This window comes from Bufo gargarizans, chromosome 6, assembly GCF_014858855.1.
Source record: "Bufo gargarizans isolate SCDJY-AF-19 chromosome 6, ASM1485885v1, whole genome shotgun sequence".
NCBI classification, from domain to species: Eukaryota; Metazoa; Chordata; class Amphibia; order Anura; family Bufonidae; genus Bufo; species Bufo gargarizans.
This window is the reverse complement of record NC_058085.1, coordinates 336,035,883-336,055,148: the sequence shown is the minus strand read 5'-3', so window position 1 is coordinate 336,055,148 and position 19,266 is coordinate 336,035,883. Positions and strand designations below refer to the sequence as shown.

Genomic DNA, 19,266 nt, shown 5'->3' with positions numbered 1-19,266 from the left:
CCGTCCACAGCTCCTGTGCGGTGTGGGGTTTGTGCCCCAAACAGATACGTTTTAAAACTGCCTGCTGTCGTTTACCCCTGGCTGTGCTGAAGTTGATGGTGAAGGTGTTACGCTGACTGGATGAGGAGGCAGTAGAGGATGAGGAAGCGGAGTAGGAGGAGGAAGCAACAGGAGGCAAACTGAAGTGCCCTGCAATCCTCGGTGGTGAAAGGACATGCAGCAAACTGCTATCCGCCTCAGGCCCAGCCGCCACTGCATTTACCCAGTGTGCTGTTAGGGAGAGATAATGTTTCTGACCGTGCTTACTGGTCCATGTATCCGTAGTTAGGTGGACCTTGCCACATATGGCATTGCTCAGTGCACACCTGATTTTGTCTCCCACCTGGTTGTGCAGGGAAGGGATGGCTCGCCTGGAAAATTAGTGGCGGCTGGGCACGAAGTACTGTGGGAAAGCCAATGCAATAAGGCTTTTTAAACTCGTCCTCTCCACCAGATGGAATGGCAGCATTTCAAAGGCCAGTAATTTTGAAATGCTGGCATTCATGGCCAGGGATCGCGGGTGGGTAGGGGGGTAATTCCTCTTCCTCTCCAGTGTTTGGGAGATAGAGAGCTGAACGCTTGCGTGGGACATTCTGGAGATACTTGTTGACCCAGGCGGTGGTGTTGCTGGCAGATCCTCTGTTTGCGGGGTGGCAGGTGCCACTGTCACTCCAGAGGTGGATGAAGAGGCCAAGACTGCAGCAGAAGAGGAAGCAGGAGGAGCCAGAGACCTTTCTTGGTTTTTGAGGTGTCTACTCTACTGCAACTCGTGCTTTGCACTTAGATGCCTGGTCATGCAGGTTGTGCTCAGGTTGAGAACTTTTATGCCTCGCTTCAGGCTCTCATTGCAAAGCGTGCAAACCACTAGTGTCTTGTCGTTAGCACATTGTCTGAAGAATTGCCCCGCCGGGGAACTCCTTGGAGCTGGCTTTGGTGTGCTCGGTCCCTTGCTGCATTGGGCAGTAACAGGCGTACTGTCTAGAGGACGGCTGCTCCGCTTTTGCACCCTGCTCCCTCTTCTGCTGTGCTCCCTCTTCTGACCGCCTCTTCCTCCGAACTACACAGGTCACTCGCATATCCTTGATTCCATGTGGGGTCGAGGACCTCATCGTCCTCTACATCATCTTCCACCCAATCTTCACCCCTGAACTCCATGGCGGTCTGCACACTATCGAAAGCCACAGCAGTTGGCACCTTTGTTTCGTCATCATCCGAGACGTGCTGTGTCCTCCCATATACTGATATTGAAACATAAGTTGTTGGGCATCGGTGCACTCAATCTCTTCCACTTCTGGGGCAGGGTTAGGTGGATGGTCCTGGGAAACCCTGCTAGCAGAGTCATCAAAAAGCAGAAGAGACTGCTGCATGACTTGGGACTCAGACTGCTTGGCTGATTTGCAAGGGGGTGAGGTGAAAGACTGATGGACATCGGCTGCAGGTGCCAACTCTGATCTTTCAGCAGGAGACTGGGTGGGAGACAATGTAAAGGAACTGGAGGCACTGTCAGCCCCCCAATCTACCATCGCCTGTACTTGTTCAGGCCTCACCATTCGTAGAGCCGCATTAGGCCCGACCAAATAACGCTGAAGGTTCTGTCGCCTACTCGCACCTGAGGAAGGATTCACTTGTGCGTGTAGCTGGCACAGACAGACCATGTCCTCTCACTACAACAGGAGCTCCACCAGCAGCACCACGACCGTGGCCACGTCCATTATTTGACGCTCTCCTCATTCTCATGCAGCAAAGGCCCCAGATATAGGGTATTGCCAAAAATTGGTGCTTTTTTAAACTTTGAATATTATGGCAGTATTTCAAGCTTGTATTTCACACTGACAAATGCAGCAAAAGCCCCAGATGAAGGGTATTGCCCAAAATGGGTGTTTTTTTAATAACAGAATATAACAGCAGTATCTAACGCTTGTATTTCAAACTGATAATTGCAGCAAAGGCCAGTAATTTAGTATTTTGCCCAGAATAGGTGTTTTTTTAATAACAGAATATAACAGCAGTATCTAACGCTTGTATTTCAAACTGATAAATGCAGCAAAGTCAGCGAATTTAGTATTTTGCCCAACATGGGTGTTTTTTTTAATAACAGAATATAACAGCAGTATCTAACGCTTGTATTTCACACTGATAAATGCAGCAAAGGCCGCTAATTTAATATTTTGCCCAAAATGGGTGTTTTTTTAATAACAGAATATTATTGCAGTATTTCAAGCTTGTATTTCACACTGACAGATGCAGCAAAGGCCCCAGATGTAGAGTATTGCTAAAAAAGGGTGCTTTTTAAACCCAGAATATTATGGCAGTATTTCAAGCTTGTATTTCACACTGACAGAAGCAGCAAAGGCTGCAATTTTAGTATTTTGCCCAAAATTGGTGTTTTCTTTAATAACAGAATATTATTGCAGTATTTCAAGCTTGTATTTCACACTGACAGATGCAGCAAAGGCTGTAGATTTAGTAATTTGCCCAAAATGGGTGTTTTTTTAAACCCAGCATATTATGGCAGTATTTAAAGCTTGTATTTTTCACTGACAAATGCAGCAAAGGACCCAGATGTAGGGTATTGCCAAAAATGGGTGATTTTTTTAAACCCAGAATATAATTGCAGTATTTCAAGCTTGTAGTTGACTGTCACAAAAGCACATATGCTGTGCTGATGCACTGAACTTGCATATAATGGCCACCGACGCCCACCTAACTGACAGACGGATAAAAGTTATTTTTCTGTGTCACTAATTTCAGGGCAGGGTAAAAAAATTGTGCACTGCACCCATAAAAAACAAAAATCGCTGTAGATCGCTGAGTTAAACAAGCACTTCTGTTAAAAAATGATTTCCTCCCTCACAGCAGCAGCATCATATCCCTACACTAACTACACTAATAAGCGCAGAGTGACGTGCAGCGCTACGTGACTCCAGCTTATATAGAGACTGGGTCACATGCTGCACTGGCCAATCACAGCCATGCCATTAGTAGGCATGGCTGTGATGGCTTCTAAGGGCACACAAGTTAAACGCTTGTTGATTGGCTGCTCTGCAGCCTTTCAAAAAGTCCAAGAAATCGCCGAACACTGAACCCGAACTTTTACTGAAATGTTCGGGTTCAAGGTCCAAAAATCCTAAAGTTCAGTACGAACCTGAACTTTACAGTTCGGGTTCGCTCAACCCTATTCCTTTGTCATTTCAAAACACACCTTTTCCTTTTTCAACCATTGTTTCATTTATTTATTGCGTGCTTTAGGTAATTTTCTTGCTGTATCACTCTATGTTTCTTCAGCTTCAGGTCATGGACTGTTTCCATTATATATACTCTTATACTCTGCAGCCTTTCAGAAAGCACCATTACCTCACCAAACCCCAAAAATTTTAAGGCCCATACTCCCGTGGCCTAAAATAAACTTTTTCTAGGCTCCTACAGGGCACATTTCAGAGAATCTCCCTATAAGATGCATAAAAATGTCCCCTGATTAAGATACATATTTTTTGTTTGAATTTTTGTCATTGATCCCCCTCTAGTATGTCACTGTCAATGTTGTGGGACTATTTGTGCACTTCTACTATTTGGTGGCTGCAAACATGAGCTGCAGGTTTTTCAGGTTCGTCTGCCATTAAAGTGAATGGGGCCTGGCGCGAACTTGCGGTTCGCAAACATTTGATCACGTTCGCGAACCGTCCTGGCCGATGTTCATCCAGCCAGTACAAAAACCAACTTGGGATTGCTATTTTAAAATGTTTTTAAAGATGCAGATTGATTACCGAATTAATTGACCGAAGTCTCGTACGACTTCCTGTGAAACAAATTTTTCCTACACAGAGGCGATACATTTTAATGTTATAGAGACAGCATTAAAACCAATGTGTTTGAATAAATCGACTTCAGATCTCTGATCCAAAGTTAGATTTGCTCAATACTAATCATATACACTCATCTAAAGAATTATTAGGAACACCATACTAATACGGTTTTGGACCCCCTTTTGCCTTCAGAACTGCCTTCATTCTACGTGGCATTGATTCAACAAGGTGCTGATAGCATTCTTTAGAAATGTTGGCCCATATTGATAGGATAGCATCTTGCAGTTGATGGAGATTTGAGGGATGTACATCCAGGGCACGAAGCTCCCGTTCTAGCACATCCCAAAGATGCTCTATTGGGTTGAGATCTGGTGACTGTGGGGGCCATTTTAGTACAGTGAACTCATTATAATGTTCAAAAAAACAATTTTAAATGATTCAAGCTTTGTGACATGGTGCATTATCCTGCTGGAAGTAGCCATCAGAGGATGGGTACATGGTGGTCATGAGGGGATGGACATGGTCAGAAACAATGCTCAGGTAGCCCGTGGCATTTAAACGATGGCCAATTGGCACTAAGGGCCTAAAGTGCTTCTGCCACCTCCAAACTCTGTCGTTGTGCCACTCTTTGGTCTACTCATGCTGCTGCCACCTCCAGACCCTGTCATTGGGCCACTCTGTGGTCTCCTCATGCTGCTGCCACCTCTAGACTCTGTCGTTGTGCCACTCTTTGGTCTACTCATGCTGCTGCCACTTCCAGACCCTGTCATTGTGGCATTCTGTGGCTTCTACATGCTGATCCCACCTCCAGACTCGGTTATTGTGCCACTCTGTGGCCTACTCATGCTGCTGCCACCTCCAGACTCTGTCGTTGTGCCACTCTTTGGTCTACTCATGCTGCTGCCACCTCCAGACCCTTGTCGTTGTGCCATTCTGTGGCTTCTACATGCTGCTGCCACCTCCAGACTCTGTCGTTGTGCCACTCTTTGGTCTACTCATGCTGCTGCCACCTCCAGACCCTGTCATTGGGCCACTCTGTGGTCTCCTCATGCTGCTTCCACCTCACCACTATGTCATAGGTCCACTCTGTGGACTTCTCATGCTGTTCCCACCCTTCCCCACTTCATGACTGTTCCACTATTTTGGCTTTCAGCCTGGCTGACATTGTCATTTATTTTACACTTCTTCTGATCTGACAGAAGAAAGGAAAAATGAGACGCACAACGGATCCTGTCTGTGTAGCTGCGTTAAGGCCAGTATGGTCCCATCAGAATTGGCTTATGATTTGGTAGCCAAAAGCAGGAGTTGGTAGAAAACACAAAATACATGCAAATATTCCATTCACGTGTCATCTCTGTTTTAGATCCTCTCCTGTTTTTTTGGGCATAAGCAATACTGATGGATTCTGACCAAGTGAAGGCAAATACTCTACAGACAGGATCCTTTTTTTTTCAGGGGTTATTGTTGTGATGGATCAGAGGAAGGGCAAAGGTCACAACAGTGACGTCAACACAAACTTACTGCTGACACCCTCTCCACTCTGTCTGGGGGCTCTACTTTTAGAAGCATTTAATAGAACAGGTTCTGTCGACATCTATGTGGAATCAGCGGTGTAAAAGGAGTGCGCTTTTTCTTGACGCTAACATCTACCTGTAAGGCTGAGTTGATCCTTGGGTTATTTGGTCAGTTTTGGCGCTGTTACCGCCCAAATAAATGAAGTATGCAGTGATTCTAAGAGCGACACCTGTCATGTGCATGTCATACTGACTCACAGTATTGTTTCACTACCATAGCAGACTCCCTATGCATGTTACTGCAAGGCACAGTGTTCTACACCCCTATAAAGGCTCTCTGTAGCCCAGAAATAGCAATTTTTAACGCGATTCACCGCAAATAAATTCGGATCCAAGCACATTTTTTCGAAAAATTGGCGAACCGGCCAAATAGATTTTTTTTCAAATACGCTCATCTCTAATACTCACCACAACCATTTGAGCAGAAAGAGACCAGTTGTGCCTATCTTGATTGAAGAAATTGTGCCAATTCTCGCACATGCTGACGTGTGATGTCACCACGTCATCACACTGGGCGGGATTGGTGACGTCATCACATCAGCGGTGGTGTGATAATACACCACCAATCACCATCCTGCGATCCTGAGAGGTGATGTGACATCACCTCTCAGGATCGCTCTCATTGGTCGGCTGGGCGGGCAGGCATTTCAAATTGCATCAGCGCTCCTCTCCTCCTCCTTTTCAGTCCGGGAGCCGAGGAGAGAGGAGCGCTGCGTCGGATCTCCAGCAAGCACCCCCATCTGTAAAAAGCTCAGGATCGTCAGCCAGCACCTCCATCTGTGCCCCAGCACCCCCAGCACCACCAGGTATTTAGGGAAAGGTTAGGGACAGGTTAGGTTAGGCAGGGATATTTAGGGAAAGTTAGTGGAAAAACGTAATTGGGTGTCTGGGGTCCACAGCACAGCTGTGTGACCCTAGACCCCCCAGGGGTGCTGCAGCTTGCCCCCTGCCCCCCCACAACTTTTTTTGGGCGCAAGCAGTTTTTTGTTTCGTTTTTTTTTTGCATACGCTGACTGTGGCTGGCACTCTTAGCGTCCGGCCACTATTAGCGCATCGCACACCCCACCGCTTATCAACTTCGGGCGGTTGATCAGCGATTTTGAAATTTTGTATTTATTTTTTTAACATTTTTTGCCCTTTTTTTAGTTAGTCTTTTTTTTTTTGTCTGTTAGGTTTAGGGTAAGTTTGCGAACACACATGCCCCACACACTGAATAAAGATTTACACGCACACACCCTATGGCCCGCCGGATGTTCTCGGCCGAGAAGGCATACGCCCAGCTTGCCTCTGACTCCGTGAGTCCTAGTGAGGACGAGGATGACCCCACTTTCCTTTTGTCATCCGCGTCCTCCTCATCATCTAGCGATGATAATGAGCCCCCATGGCGGCGGAGACGCCGCCAGACGGAGCAAGGGGACCACCGTGCTAGGGACCCTGTTGCCCACCCTAGTATGAGCAGCTCTGGGGCTTGTACTAGTTTTCCGGCCCACCAGAGCCCCCTGCACATGAACTTGTCTGGTATACCCCAGAGCGTTTTGAGCCCGTGATTCCTGATTTTGTAGGCCAACCAGGAATCCAGATTTCCACAGTGGGCTTCACTGAATATGACTATTTTAGTTTTTTTTCAGTGACTACTTTGTAAATCTAATGGTGGAGCAAACAAACCTATATGCCCAACAGTTTGTTGCTCAACACGCGGGCTCCTTTTTGGCTAGGCCCGGTGGCTGGACCCCTGTCAGTGCAGCCGAGATGAGGACATTTTGGGGCCTCTTGCTGCACATGGGCCTAGTCAAGAAACATAGTGTCAGGCATTACTGGAGTGGGGACGTCCTCTACCAGACCCCACTTTACAGTACGGCCATGACATGCTCCAGATTTGAGGCCCTCCGGAAATGCCTGCATTATTCAGATAATGCAGCATGTCCCCCCCAAGGTGATCTTGCCTATGACCACCTGTACAAAATCAGGCCAGTCATCGATCACTTAGGGGCCAAATTTGTACAGGCCTATGTACCTGGAAGGGAGGTCGCAGTTGATGAGTCTCTCATTGCTTTCAAGGGGAGAATCCTTTTCCACCAGCATGTTCCCTCTAAGCGGGCGAGGTATGGCGTGAAGCTGTACAAACTTTGTGAGAGTACCTCAGATTCCCGTATTCAACCCCCAGAATGTCCCCCCACCCTGGGTGTTAGCAGGAAACTTGTGTGGGACCTTATGCACCCACTGCTAGATAAGGGTTACCACCTGTACGTTGATAACTATTATACTAATATCCCCTTGTTCCAGTCCCTTGCCACCAGATGCATGTCCGCTTGTGGGACCGTGCAGAAAAATCAACGCGGCCTCCCTACCTACCCCCTCCAGGTACCTATCCCCAGGGGTGCGACCCGTGCCCTTACCAGTGGAAACCTGTTGCTGGTCAGATATAAGGACAAGAGGGATGTCCTTGTACTGTCCACAGTTCATGGTAACGGCATCACTCCTGTCTCTGTGCGAGGTACCACGGCAACGGTCCTCAAGCCCGATTGTATCGTCGACTACAATCTGTATATGGGAGGAGTTGATCTCTCTGATCAAGTCCTCAAGCCATATAACGCCATGCGCAAAACCCGGGCATGGTACAAAAAAGTTGCAGTCTACTTGGTACAGATTGCCTTGTACAACTCTTTTGTGCTGTCCCGGAGTGCTGGCAGCACAGGGACATTCCTTCAGTTCTATGAGGCAGTCCTCAAGGCCCTGATCTTTTCTGACCGGAAAAGAGCAGGCCAGAGTACCTTGTGAACTGGAGGCGCCCAGATCGTCCCTGGCCAACACTTTGCAGGTGTGGTTCCCCCATACTGGAAAGGACGGACCCCCAAAAAAGTGCAGAGTGTGTCACAGGAGAGGGATACGGAAAGACACCACTACTCAGTGTGACACTTGCCCTGATCATCCGGGCCTCTGCATTATTGGTTGCTTCAGGGAGTACCACACTTCCATGGAGTACTAAATTTATATCCCAATTTAGACACTGACAATCGGATAAAAAACTGGTTCTCAGACTTGAGACACTAAAACAAAAACAAAAAAAATATTATTTAGTAAAAATAAAATAAAATAAAAAAGTAGACATATTAGGTATCGCTGAGTCCGTAAGAATCTGCTCTATAAAAATACCCACCCCCTAACCCTTCAGATGAACACGGTCAAAAAAATGAAAGAAATACGGTGCCAAAAAAGCTATTTTTGGGCAAATTTTCCCTTTTTTATCCGTTTAATATTTAATATACTTAATATTTATTACCCTGATTCTGCCATTTACAGAAACATCCCATATGTGGTCTTTAACTGCTGTATGACCAAACGGTAGGGCGCAGAAGGAAAGGAACGCCATATGGTTTCTGGAAGGCAGATTTTGATGGCCTTTTTTTTTGGTACCATGTCCCATTTGAAGCCCCCCTGCTGCACCCCTAGAGCAGAAACTCCATAAAAGCGACCCCATCTAAGAAACTACACCCCTCAAGGTATTCAAAACTGATTTTACAAACTTTATTAACCCTTTAGGTGTACCTCAACAGTTTATGGCAAATGGAGATGAAATTTCTGAATTTTTATTTTTGCTAACCTTGCCTCACAAAAATGTAATATAGATAAACCAAAAATCATATGTACCCTAAAAATAGTCTCAACAAAACTGCCACCTTATCCCATAGTTTCCAAAATGGGGTCACTTTTATGGAGTTTAGGGGTGCATCAGGGTCGCTTCAAATGGGACATGGTAGGGCGCACCTTTCCCTCTACACCCCCTTTTGTTTGGCTGTTAACCCTTCTCACTCGAAAAAAATTGATTCAAATTGAAAATTTGCCCAAACATTTAAATGCTCAAATTTCATCTTCATTTGCCAATAACTCTTGTGCAACACCTAAAGGGTTAACAAAGTTTGTAAAATCAGTTTTGAATACCTTGAGGGGTGTAGTTTCTTAGACGGGGTCACTTTTATGGAGTTTCTACTCTAGGGGTGCATCAGGGGGGCTTTAAATGGGACATGGTGTAAATAAACCAGTCTAGCAAAATCTGCCTTCCAAAAACCCTACGGCATTCCTTTCCCTCTACTCCCTACCGTGTGCCCGTACAGTCGTTTACGACCGCATATGGGGTGTTTCTGCAAACTACAGAATCGGGGCAATAAATATAGCATTTTGTTTAGCTGTTAACCCTTGCTTTGTTACTGGAAAAAATGGATTAAAATTGCAAATTTGCCCAAAAATTAAAATTCTGAAATGTTATCTTCATTTGCCATTAACTCTTGTGGAACACCTAAAGGGTTAACAATGTTTGTAAAATCAGTTTTGAATACCTTGAGGGGTGTAGTTTCTAGAATTGGGTCATTTTTGGGTGGTTTCTATTATGTAACCCTCACAAAGTGACTTCAGACCTGAACTGGTCCCTAAAAATTTGGGAAAAATTTCAAGATTTGCTTCTAAATTTCTAAACCTTGTAACGTCCCCCAAAACTAAAATTTCATTCCCAAAATTATCCAAACATGAAGTAGACATATGGGGAATGTAAAGTAATAACTATTTTTTGAGGTATTACTATGTATTATAGAATTAGAGAAATTGAAACTTGGACATTAGCAATTTGTTCCAAATTTTTGGTAAATTTTGTATTTTTTTAATAAATAAAAATGATTTTTTTTACTTAATTTTACCAGTGTCATGAAGTACAATATGTGACAAAAAAACTGTCTCAGAATGGCCTGGTTAAGTAAAAGCGTTTTAAAGTTATCACCACTTAAAGTGACACTGGTCAGATTTGAAAAAAATTGCCTGGTCCTTAAGGTGAAATATGGCTGTGTCCTAAAGGGGTAAAAGGGTTCTCCAGCTTCAACCCCAATTTATCTAGGTTCTGAACATTGCTGTACCTGACACTCAATTCCAGCTCCAAAGGTCCAGTGCAGCTCCTTCCAGTCCACTCTGGGGCACATTACTGTTGAGACCATTACTGCACTTGATTCTGTCCAGAAGTTTTCACCCTGAGGACCATAAGAAGGCAGACTTGATCCTCAATGAGGAACAGAGCAGAGGGGAGCATGTGAGTGTCTTTTTTATGTTAGGTACCGTGCTGTCCAAGGACTAGATAAAATTAGGGTTTAAGCAGGAAATCCTTTTAAGAAAAGTAGCACATAGAATGGACAGTATGGCAAAATGACATGCCAAGTCATGTCATCCCATGACAGCTTAAGGCTACCTGAAGGTCATTAGCTGCTGTAGATGGGCATGGCTTGACCAAGTGTGTCCAGCTGCACCATCTAGCCGTACACTGAAACTAAAGTTGTTGATTGCTGCCTGACAAAGGGACCGAAACGCATTACAGAGACAACTATAAGTATCACATTGCTGATTGCAAGACTGTACTGTCTGCTGAGGTAATCCCACTCCAGCGCTCCCCAATTTCCTACTATTTCTTCCCTGCGCGTTCCCTGAAACTGAATGCATTGAGTGTCTTACTTTTCTGAACTAAGAAAACACTTCCACAAGCATGAACATTATCTGACAACTTTAATTGATTTACATGCTGCTAATTAAAGGTCATCCCATCTTTTAGGTACCTCCGAGTGGAGCCGGAATATGACAAATTCCATTTTATGATTCCTGTACAGCCATTGACCAGATGTCAAGAAGCAGCGATTATTTCTTTATTGATAATTATAATTAGGAATCATTGTCTGGATCGGTCACGGTAAAAGGGGGGATGCATTCAAGATAGGGTCATTAGTTGCATAATTGAGATAAAAAATAACACATTTTGCTGAAATGTTTTCAAGCTCTATATGCATTAAACATGTAAATTGCCTTTTACATTTGACCCAGATGAGACAGGAAGCCCATTTACATCAACATAAATTGCTGATTTAATTAACGTAGGCAGGGAGGAAATCCACAAAATTTAGAAAATAAAAATGAAAAGCAAATAGTTACCGGCTCAATATAATGTGACCAATTCAAAAACTGCAATTATAAAACAAATTACATTTGCCCTGCTACTCAGATAACATTGTATACATTAGTATCTCACACTCTGTAGTGGGCAGCAGATAACCATGACAGTTATTTGTACTACAGTTCAGTATCTTATAATATGTACACAGCCACTACAGTAATGTACTCTGGGATTGCTCTAAATATCTATTTCCCACCGAAGACTACTCTGACTTTTATGCATAAAAGTGTGTATTATACATTTCAGTGAAGGTGATGTAAAAGTCAAGTTACAGTAAAAACTTCATTACTCCACCCAAAATGTCATCCAAAAATGTTCTGAAAATTTCAGGGCTGATATCTACTACAAGGATGTACTATATTCATTAGTTTAGATGAGTCTGACTTACATGATTAAAAGGGTTTTCCAGGATTGATATGTTTGCTCATGTAGATGCTCACATCATGTACTTCCCTCCCCCCCACACACACACACACTTTTTTTTTTGACCTGTCCCGTTTCCCCATGTAAACCAATCACACTGGTCTGTTTCTATCTCGTATGTAACATTTCCTGTTCCTGTATCCAATCAATCCCATGAGGCACTTCTCATTTTTCTGCCACAGCTCCACCCCTGCACAGCTATTTTATAGCTTCTCCCACTCAGCTAGTTACATAGACACTCCCCCTATCAATGCCCCACCCATGGACATAACATCACAGGAAGTAAGAAAGAGCTGCATGGACATGGTCATGTGACCACAGCCCAGGATGGGAGATAGAAGAAATAAAGGTAAAATAAATACATTACATAATTACGGCTACTGTCATGATTATTTTACAAGATGATAATACAGATCAGAAAACCCCCTTCTTCTGTAATCTTTCCAGAAACCTGTCAAGTAAGCAATCGTTCTACAGCAGCACCACTGAGTGAATGAAGCATTATGCAATTCCCATTTAGATGTTTGGGCTGTTTGTGCAATTGAGGGTCCGAAAGAACAAGGGACCGCCCTTCAAAGCTGCTCGAAACTCTTAAGAGATGACGACCTTAAACAATTACATATACTGTACATTCAATATATGATTCTAACATTCTAGAAAAACAATCTACAGGCTGTAACTCACATCATAACCACTGGATGGAACATATAGCTACATATAGCATGAACAACTCCCAGCAGAGTGTCACAAAATATTGTTTTAGTTTTTTTTCTAAAGTTGGTCATATCGCTACATGCATGTAGGGATATGTTGGGCCAAAAAGAAAGATCAGAAGGACACATCTGAACATTAATAGCAGGTTTAAAAATGTGTGCCTATGATGGTAAAAGGTTGAGTAAATCTGATGTAAAAGTCAGGCTACACCAGAAATGTGTGTGACTACAACATTTATTCACCATCAAATCAAACATTTTAGAACTGGAAGCATAAGGGCCTTATACTAAAAGTTGACCTTATTATAGTCTGTGAACAAAGACTGTCTCCTTCTCAAGTTTGGTTGACATCTGCAACCCTTCAGTATCGTGCACCAGGAACATATACCACACAAAGTCAATGAGTTGGCCAGGTAATGTTTTCTAAAAACATTTCACCTACCTTTTGATGCATGATCAGCCAAAGCTGTCATAAAGGTGACCGCAGGGGATGCAGTTATTCTGGCAAGCTGAGCTGGCAGCAGAGGACTGACATGGGCTTCAATTCTCGAAGGGTGACCTGGTAACACAATAATCAAAATCAATTAATGACTACAATATAAAAAATTTACATGTCATAAAAACTTGAAAAAAAATAAAAATCAAGTTAGACCAATATGTTACATTTACAAATTTAGTAATAAGCTATCAGAATCTGACCACCAAACATACCACCACTGTGCGGGTTTGGTGAAAGATTTATAAAACTATACCTGAAGCTGAATTTCTGTCTATATGAACGTGAAAGTGAAATTTTGCACAAAAAAGTAAAAATTCAGGTTCTGGCTAGATCACAGCAACTCAGTGAGGTTTGCTAAATGCCACTATTACTATCTTCTACTAGAGTGAAGGTGAGTCATGTACTAGGTTTGACGAACTAACATCACTAGCAAGTCAAGTGGCATAGGAAATAATGCAATTCCCATCGGCACTGGTTGGGGAAAAGTTGGAGTCTATGATAATGGCCCACTTTAGGATATCTCCAGCTTCAAACACCATCTTACCCTAAAAACTTCACAGAAAATAAAAATATTGTCTTGTTGATCTTAGAGCCAGTAGTACAGTCCAGAGCTGCATTCACAATTCTGCAGCTTTGAGATCTAAGATGTCCCTGCATCCTTTGCTGGTTTAAAGTCTGTTGGAAGCTTGCTCTGATGATTTGCATTCTGGGAAGTGTTATGTGTACACCAGGCATAGTACATGATCTGTTTAGCTGTGTTTGTATGATAGCAAACTCGTTGACTGTTTCCAGTGGTGACCCACAGAAATCTCAGTGCAATTCTAGAATGCAATGTAGGCTGTAATTTGGAATTATCTCAAAATAAGAAACGTAATGTCTGTAAAGACTAATTTAACTTATCATGTAGGTAATATCTGTATACCTTCTGTAAACTGGATTTTAAAGATAGACTTACCCTCTAAGGGTACGGCCATACAGTGAGGTTTCTGCATGCACTTTTGGAAGCCAAAACCAGGGGTGAATTCAAAAAAGAGAAGTTGTATATGTCTTTCCTTTTATGTTTCACACCTGATTTTGGCTTCCAAAACTGCATCCAGAAACTTGATTGTGTGGCTGTACCCTAAGTACACATATAGGTAAGTGTTAGCCCAATGCCTGGGCACCTCATATAGGTCATACTAACCCCGCTTTCAGGCTCCCACATAGCTCCTGATCCCCGCAGGGCTGCCACTGCATCTCCCTGTTGTGCGGAACAAAAGATCCAAGAAGGCGGGGTAGTCTAGCAGCCATTAGCATGCCACAATGGTGACCAACCTCCCTAGCAACACACGCGATGCTAACGAGGAGGCTCGTCCCCGTCGTGACCTGCTATTAGCTGTCCCAACCCCCCCTTCCCATTGCCGGAAGTTTCAATCTGCACGACCAGGAGATGCAGCAGTGATTGTGTGGAGATCAGGAGCGATGCGGGTGCCGGGGAGTGGGTCAAGTATAACCTATATGAGGTGCCCAGGCATTGGGGGGTTATTATAGGGGTTGGATAAGCCGTTTAATATGTTGCAATGAATTTCATGGTTACCTACAATTTGATGCCTAGATATTGTGATCCTGGACAAGTCCCCTGAGCCCCAAGCTTTAGATGATCAATCAGAGTTCATCCTGGATAATTATATTGGACGTGATAAAACGTTTTATGTCAAAGAAGCAAAAACTGCATGAAAAATAACAGGATAATGAAAACATCATTATTCCATGACTGAATCCTCTCGAACATTTGAGAAAAGTTCTTACTTCCATTCATTACTAACACAAAAGAGAAAGCAGGTATAATGAATTACAATAACTCCCAAACGAAAGAACATTTATCATCTGTGACATTTATATCAATGTTTTAATGTAAACTCCAACTAAATGTTTTTTTTTTAAAGGTAGCCATTAATCATGCTTAGAATTCGCCAAAATATTAAAGCACAGGTATCGGCCCCTGCCTCCCTGCAAAAGCTCACAAAACATTTTTAGCTCTTTAGATTCCTCATTGCATTTATGTTATGTTAGGTAGGATGCCTGGTAACTCTTGCAACATCAATCACTAACACCAATACAGTAATTCTTCAGGAACTGTGCACAAAAGTAGAGTAAAGGACATAGAGGCAAAACTGACAGCAATAGGTGCACCATGAAATTAGACATCATATCCCAAGCCTTGGGCAGCAAACAGTGTCTACACAAACCATCAGAAGGCTTTTGCTTTTGCATTGTGCTATGAGCCAGATGTCCAGTTACAGGTGTTCAATTGACCTCATGCCACTGCTCTGAAAGATCATGCTGGGGAACAGCAAGATGGCAATGGAGGCTGGAATGGAGGTCTAACCCCTTCAGCAATGAGTTTCACTTTTGTTTCAGACACAATGATAGCCAGAGATTTGTCTGGAGATGACACGGAGTCTGCGATGAAGATACCTTCACAAGGGAATGTCACACTGGTCATACTCTTGGGATTATGGTGTGAGGTGGGATATTGTAGAGTAACTGGACCCCTCTAGTCTTCATTTCTGATGTAATAACAGCTCAGTGTTACATTGATTAGGCCATGGAACCAGTGGTATAGCCATATCTCCAAAATGGAGCTGTTTCTCAATAGGACAACGCCAGGCCATATGTTGTTTGTGCTACTGAGAGCAGCCTGTGTGGCCTAAATGTGCTACCATGGCCTGAAGCATCTCCAGACATGTCTTGAGCACTTCTGGTACATCATTGGTTGACAAGAGCAAAGGAAGCTGCCAGCAGCGGATCTTTAAGATTTTCGTGTTCAAGTGTATTCAGCATACCAGAACATTCCACATTCTACCATTAATCACCTCATTGATAGCATGTCAAGGCATGTGTATTTCTGCACATGGTACTTGATACTCAAAAAATCAAGATGTTTTGAATATTTTGTTGCCAATTTTCTAACATGTTTATATCAATCCTTAGATTTCAATAATAAAATGAATTTTTCTTCTTGGTGTTACAATTTCAATGTTGAGGAGTATAATATCATAGCTGTCATCCATATCTGGAGAAACAAGCCACCAGCATCTAACAAAAACCTTTTACAGAAACTACAGCAGAAGGGCTCCAATGTCATGTATTTTAGATCAAGACAAAAAGCAACCCAAATTAGAGAGGTGTGACAAATGTACAATTTGGTCCACCTTTGAAAACAGTCCATGTATGAAAAAAAGCATAAATCCCGCAGGTTTAAAAAAAAAAAAAATTGCAGACCACAGATGTGATGTTCTGTTACAGTATGTAATTCTGCTTTGACGTATGACCTGAATTCGTTGATGTTGGACAAAAACAAACTCCTACTACTTTCTATTAAGAAAGACTACAAAAGTGGACAGAAACTTGTTTTTATGAAAATATTTTATACTTTGCCTCTTCATGGGTGTGCCACTGTGTTGGCCGGCAAAAAAATCTGAGCTGAGTATGTCCTTTCTGATTAGCTAAAATATGGGTTCATACAGATAAGCGGTTGTCATGTTCATGGGCTGTCTGAGTGTAGAACGAATAGCACATGGACTGAACACTGATATTTTATAGCCAATGGGCCAATACACTTGTATGTATGTCGCTGTATGCCCAACTTTTGTACCTTTCTTGTGCAAGACTCAGGAATTCATCTGTCTGTGGCCGTTCAAAAAAAAAAATCTATTTTTTTGTGGTGGGAACGCAGGCAAGTTTTACATTGCATATCGGTATAAAATGAGAATTACTTTTATGTGATGTTTGCAAATTACTTAAAGGGAACCTGTCATCAACGTTATGGTGACCTCACTGAGGGCAGCATAAAATAGTGACAGAAATGCTGATGTCAGCGGTGTGTCACTCCTCAGCTAAAAGTAAGTGGTTGCTGAGAACCAGCATCATAATCATTGCAGCCCAGGCCTTGAAAAAGAGTCAAATCTACCTGGGAAGAGTCATGGTTATTCCTAATCTCCTGCTTACCCCGCCCATCTTCTGATGATTGACAGTTCTCTCCTAAAGAGAAAGGGAGAAAACTAGGTAGAAGACTGTCAATCATCAGCAGGAGAGCAGGAATTCATGAATAACCATGACTTTTCTCAGGTGGCCGTGACTCTTTTCCAGGCCCAGTCTGCAATGATTGTGAAGTTGGTTCTCGGCAACCACTTACTTTTAGCTTTTTAAATGAGAAATCAACTCACCTGTGTCTACTTTATGCTGTAGTTAGTATGGGCAGCATAAAGTTGATGACAGGTTCCCTTTAAAACAAAGATTTGTAACCTTATTATCACTTGACATCTTATTATCAGCCCCTTTCAAGTCAATGGGGCTGAGCTGCAATACCAAGCACAGCCACTATGCGATGTAGGGTGCTGTGTTTGGGAAGCTCCTAGGAGGCCACTGCGCTCATCACAGCTTCTCAAAACCACTGATCGTCGGTGGTTCCAGGACTCAAATCCCTGCTAATGTGATATTAATGACCTATCTTGAGAATCCCAGATAACCCTTTTAAGCTACTACATCTAACAAGAACTATAAAATTATAAGAAGCAGAGCAGAAATCATAGTTCTGCTGAATGAGCACCTAAAGTGTTTTATTGTTCACAGGACCTGCTTTTCTTTTGGAGATAATTGCATATATTAAATAAAAATGCAGTGTGACATATAAAAATGGATAGAAACTATTTTCTGTGCCTAAATTTAATTTCAAGACAGTCAGTGCTTGCTACATGCCTTTGAATTTTAAATACACACAATCAGCTGTAATTGTTAGAGGATGCAGCGGCTGGAAAACGGATTTTCGCAAAAATTATTGAACCAGGTGTTTAACTAGAAAAACAGGATTCTTTCATTATCAAATCAAGAGAAGTGAGGTCACAGATGAAAAAACAAGTTAGATCATCCTCAAAGAAATAATTTTCATGAACAGATATAGAAGGGACGTCTCAAGTATTTTATTTTAGTTTAATTAATCATGCAGTTTACAGGTCGGTAGAAGAGAAATATTTTTCACCTCTTTTAATTATAACAAATATAAAAAAAAAAAATCTGGGGTGGGCAATTTGAAGACATATACTTCCCTCCTGTATGTGTGTTTTATAGTAGCCGCAAAAAGGGAGTCAAGTGGCAGAGAAATGTCATAGGTTATTCCAATCTCCAAAAAGTAATAATAGAATGCATAGTGATGAGCGGCATAGGCAATATTCATTTTCATGATATTTCATGAATTTTTTGCATAATATTCGCAATAAATTTGTGAATGCTAGAATTCATGATCTCTAGTCATTATTTTCGCGATTGCGCAAATCGGAACTAATGATGCGCATATTTTTTGCACAATACATGCAACTTTACATTTTATGAGGTCTGAGTAGATATTACTGATTGGTGCACTAAGTATTGTTGTGGCATCACAGCACTATGTCTGTAGCATTAATGTATGGACGGCAGAGAAACAGTAATCCCTATCACACTGCCTAACACCCTGCACTGGAACCTATTAGCTCCACTAAGTCAGGATATAACCTACACTGACTATCTCCCACTAACTATCTGTATTATATATATATGAAATAACTAACTATCTAATATTATTGGATAAGGAATAGGATCCAAATGAAAGCACAGAGCACAGCAATGTCACTGCTCCCTCTCTCTCTCTCAGAACTGCAAATAAACAGCAGAAAATGGCTGCTGGGGAGGTTCTTATATAGAAAGGGACAGGCAACTTTCCTATTGGTTGCTAGGGATGTTGCTAAGCTCTGACCAAAATATTGCAGCCTTCTCACTGGCCCACAAGCAAGAAGGGAGGTTACTGATGAAAAAAATATCTAGAATATTTGCGATTACAAATATATAACACTATATTCTACATATTCGTGAATTTTCAAAGTGCCGATATTTGATATAAAAATTTGTGATTAGAATATTTGCGATCAACAATAAGAATACAGCACCATCCCCTAGAAAACTGGGAGTGGCATGGAAGATGTGTTCAAATACATATTTATTGTTTTCCTATCCTCCCTTAGTGAGGATACAAGCAGCAAAGGAGCCATAATTAAATCTTTTGCCCTATGCTGACCTTGACCCAATTTATATAGCAAAGCTGATAGCATCAGTCTGTTATTTGTGCTCTAGTGGGCAATGCAAAAACAAGAACATCTCAAGATTTTTATTTGAAGATCCATTAACATAACAAAGCCCCCTCCCCCCACAAACTAAAATA

General features: G+C 42.4%; 1 protein-coding gene across 1 annotated transcript in view; it reads right to left on the bottom strand.

Annotated features, from left to right (window-relative positions):
- The window catches only part of TCERG1L (transcription elongation regulator 1 like), a 324,890-nt gene that overhangs the window by 101,985 nt on the left and 203,639 nt on the right, over positions 1-19,266 (bottom strand). The window contains exon 6 of the mRNA XM_044299170.1: positions 12,975-13,091. Coding sequence (XP_044155105.1) covers positions 12,975-13,091 — 117 coding nt within the window. The remainder of the gene's footprint in view (positions 1-12,974; positions 13,092-19,266) is intronic.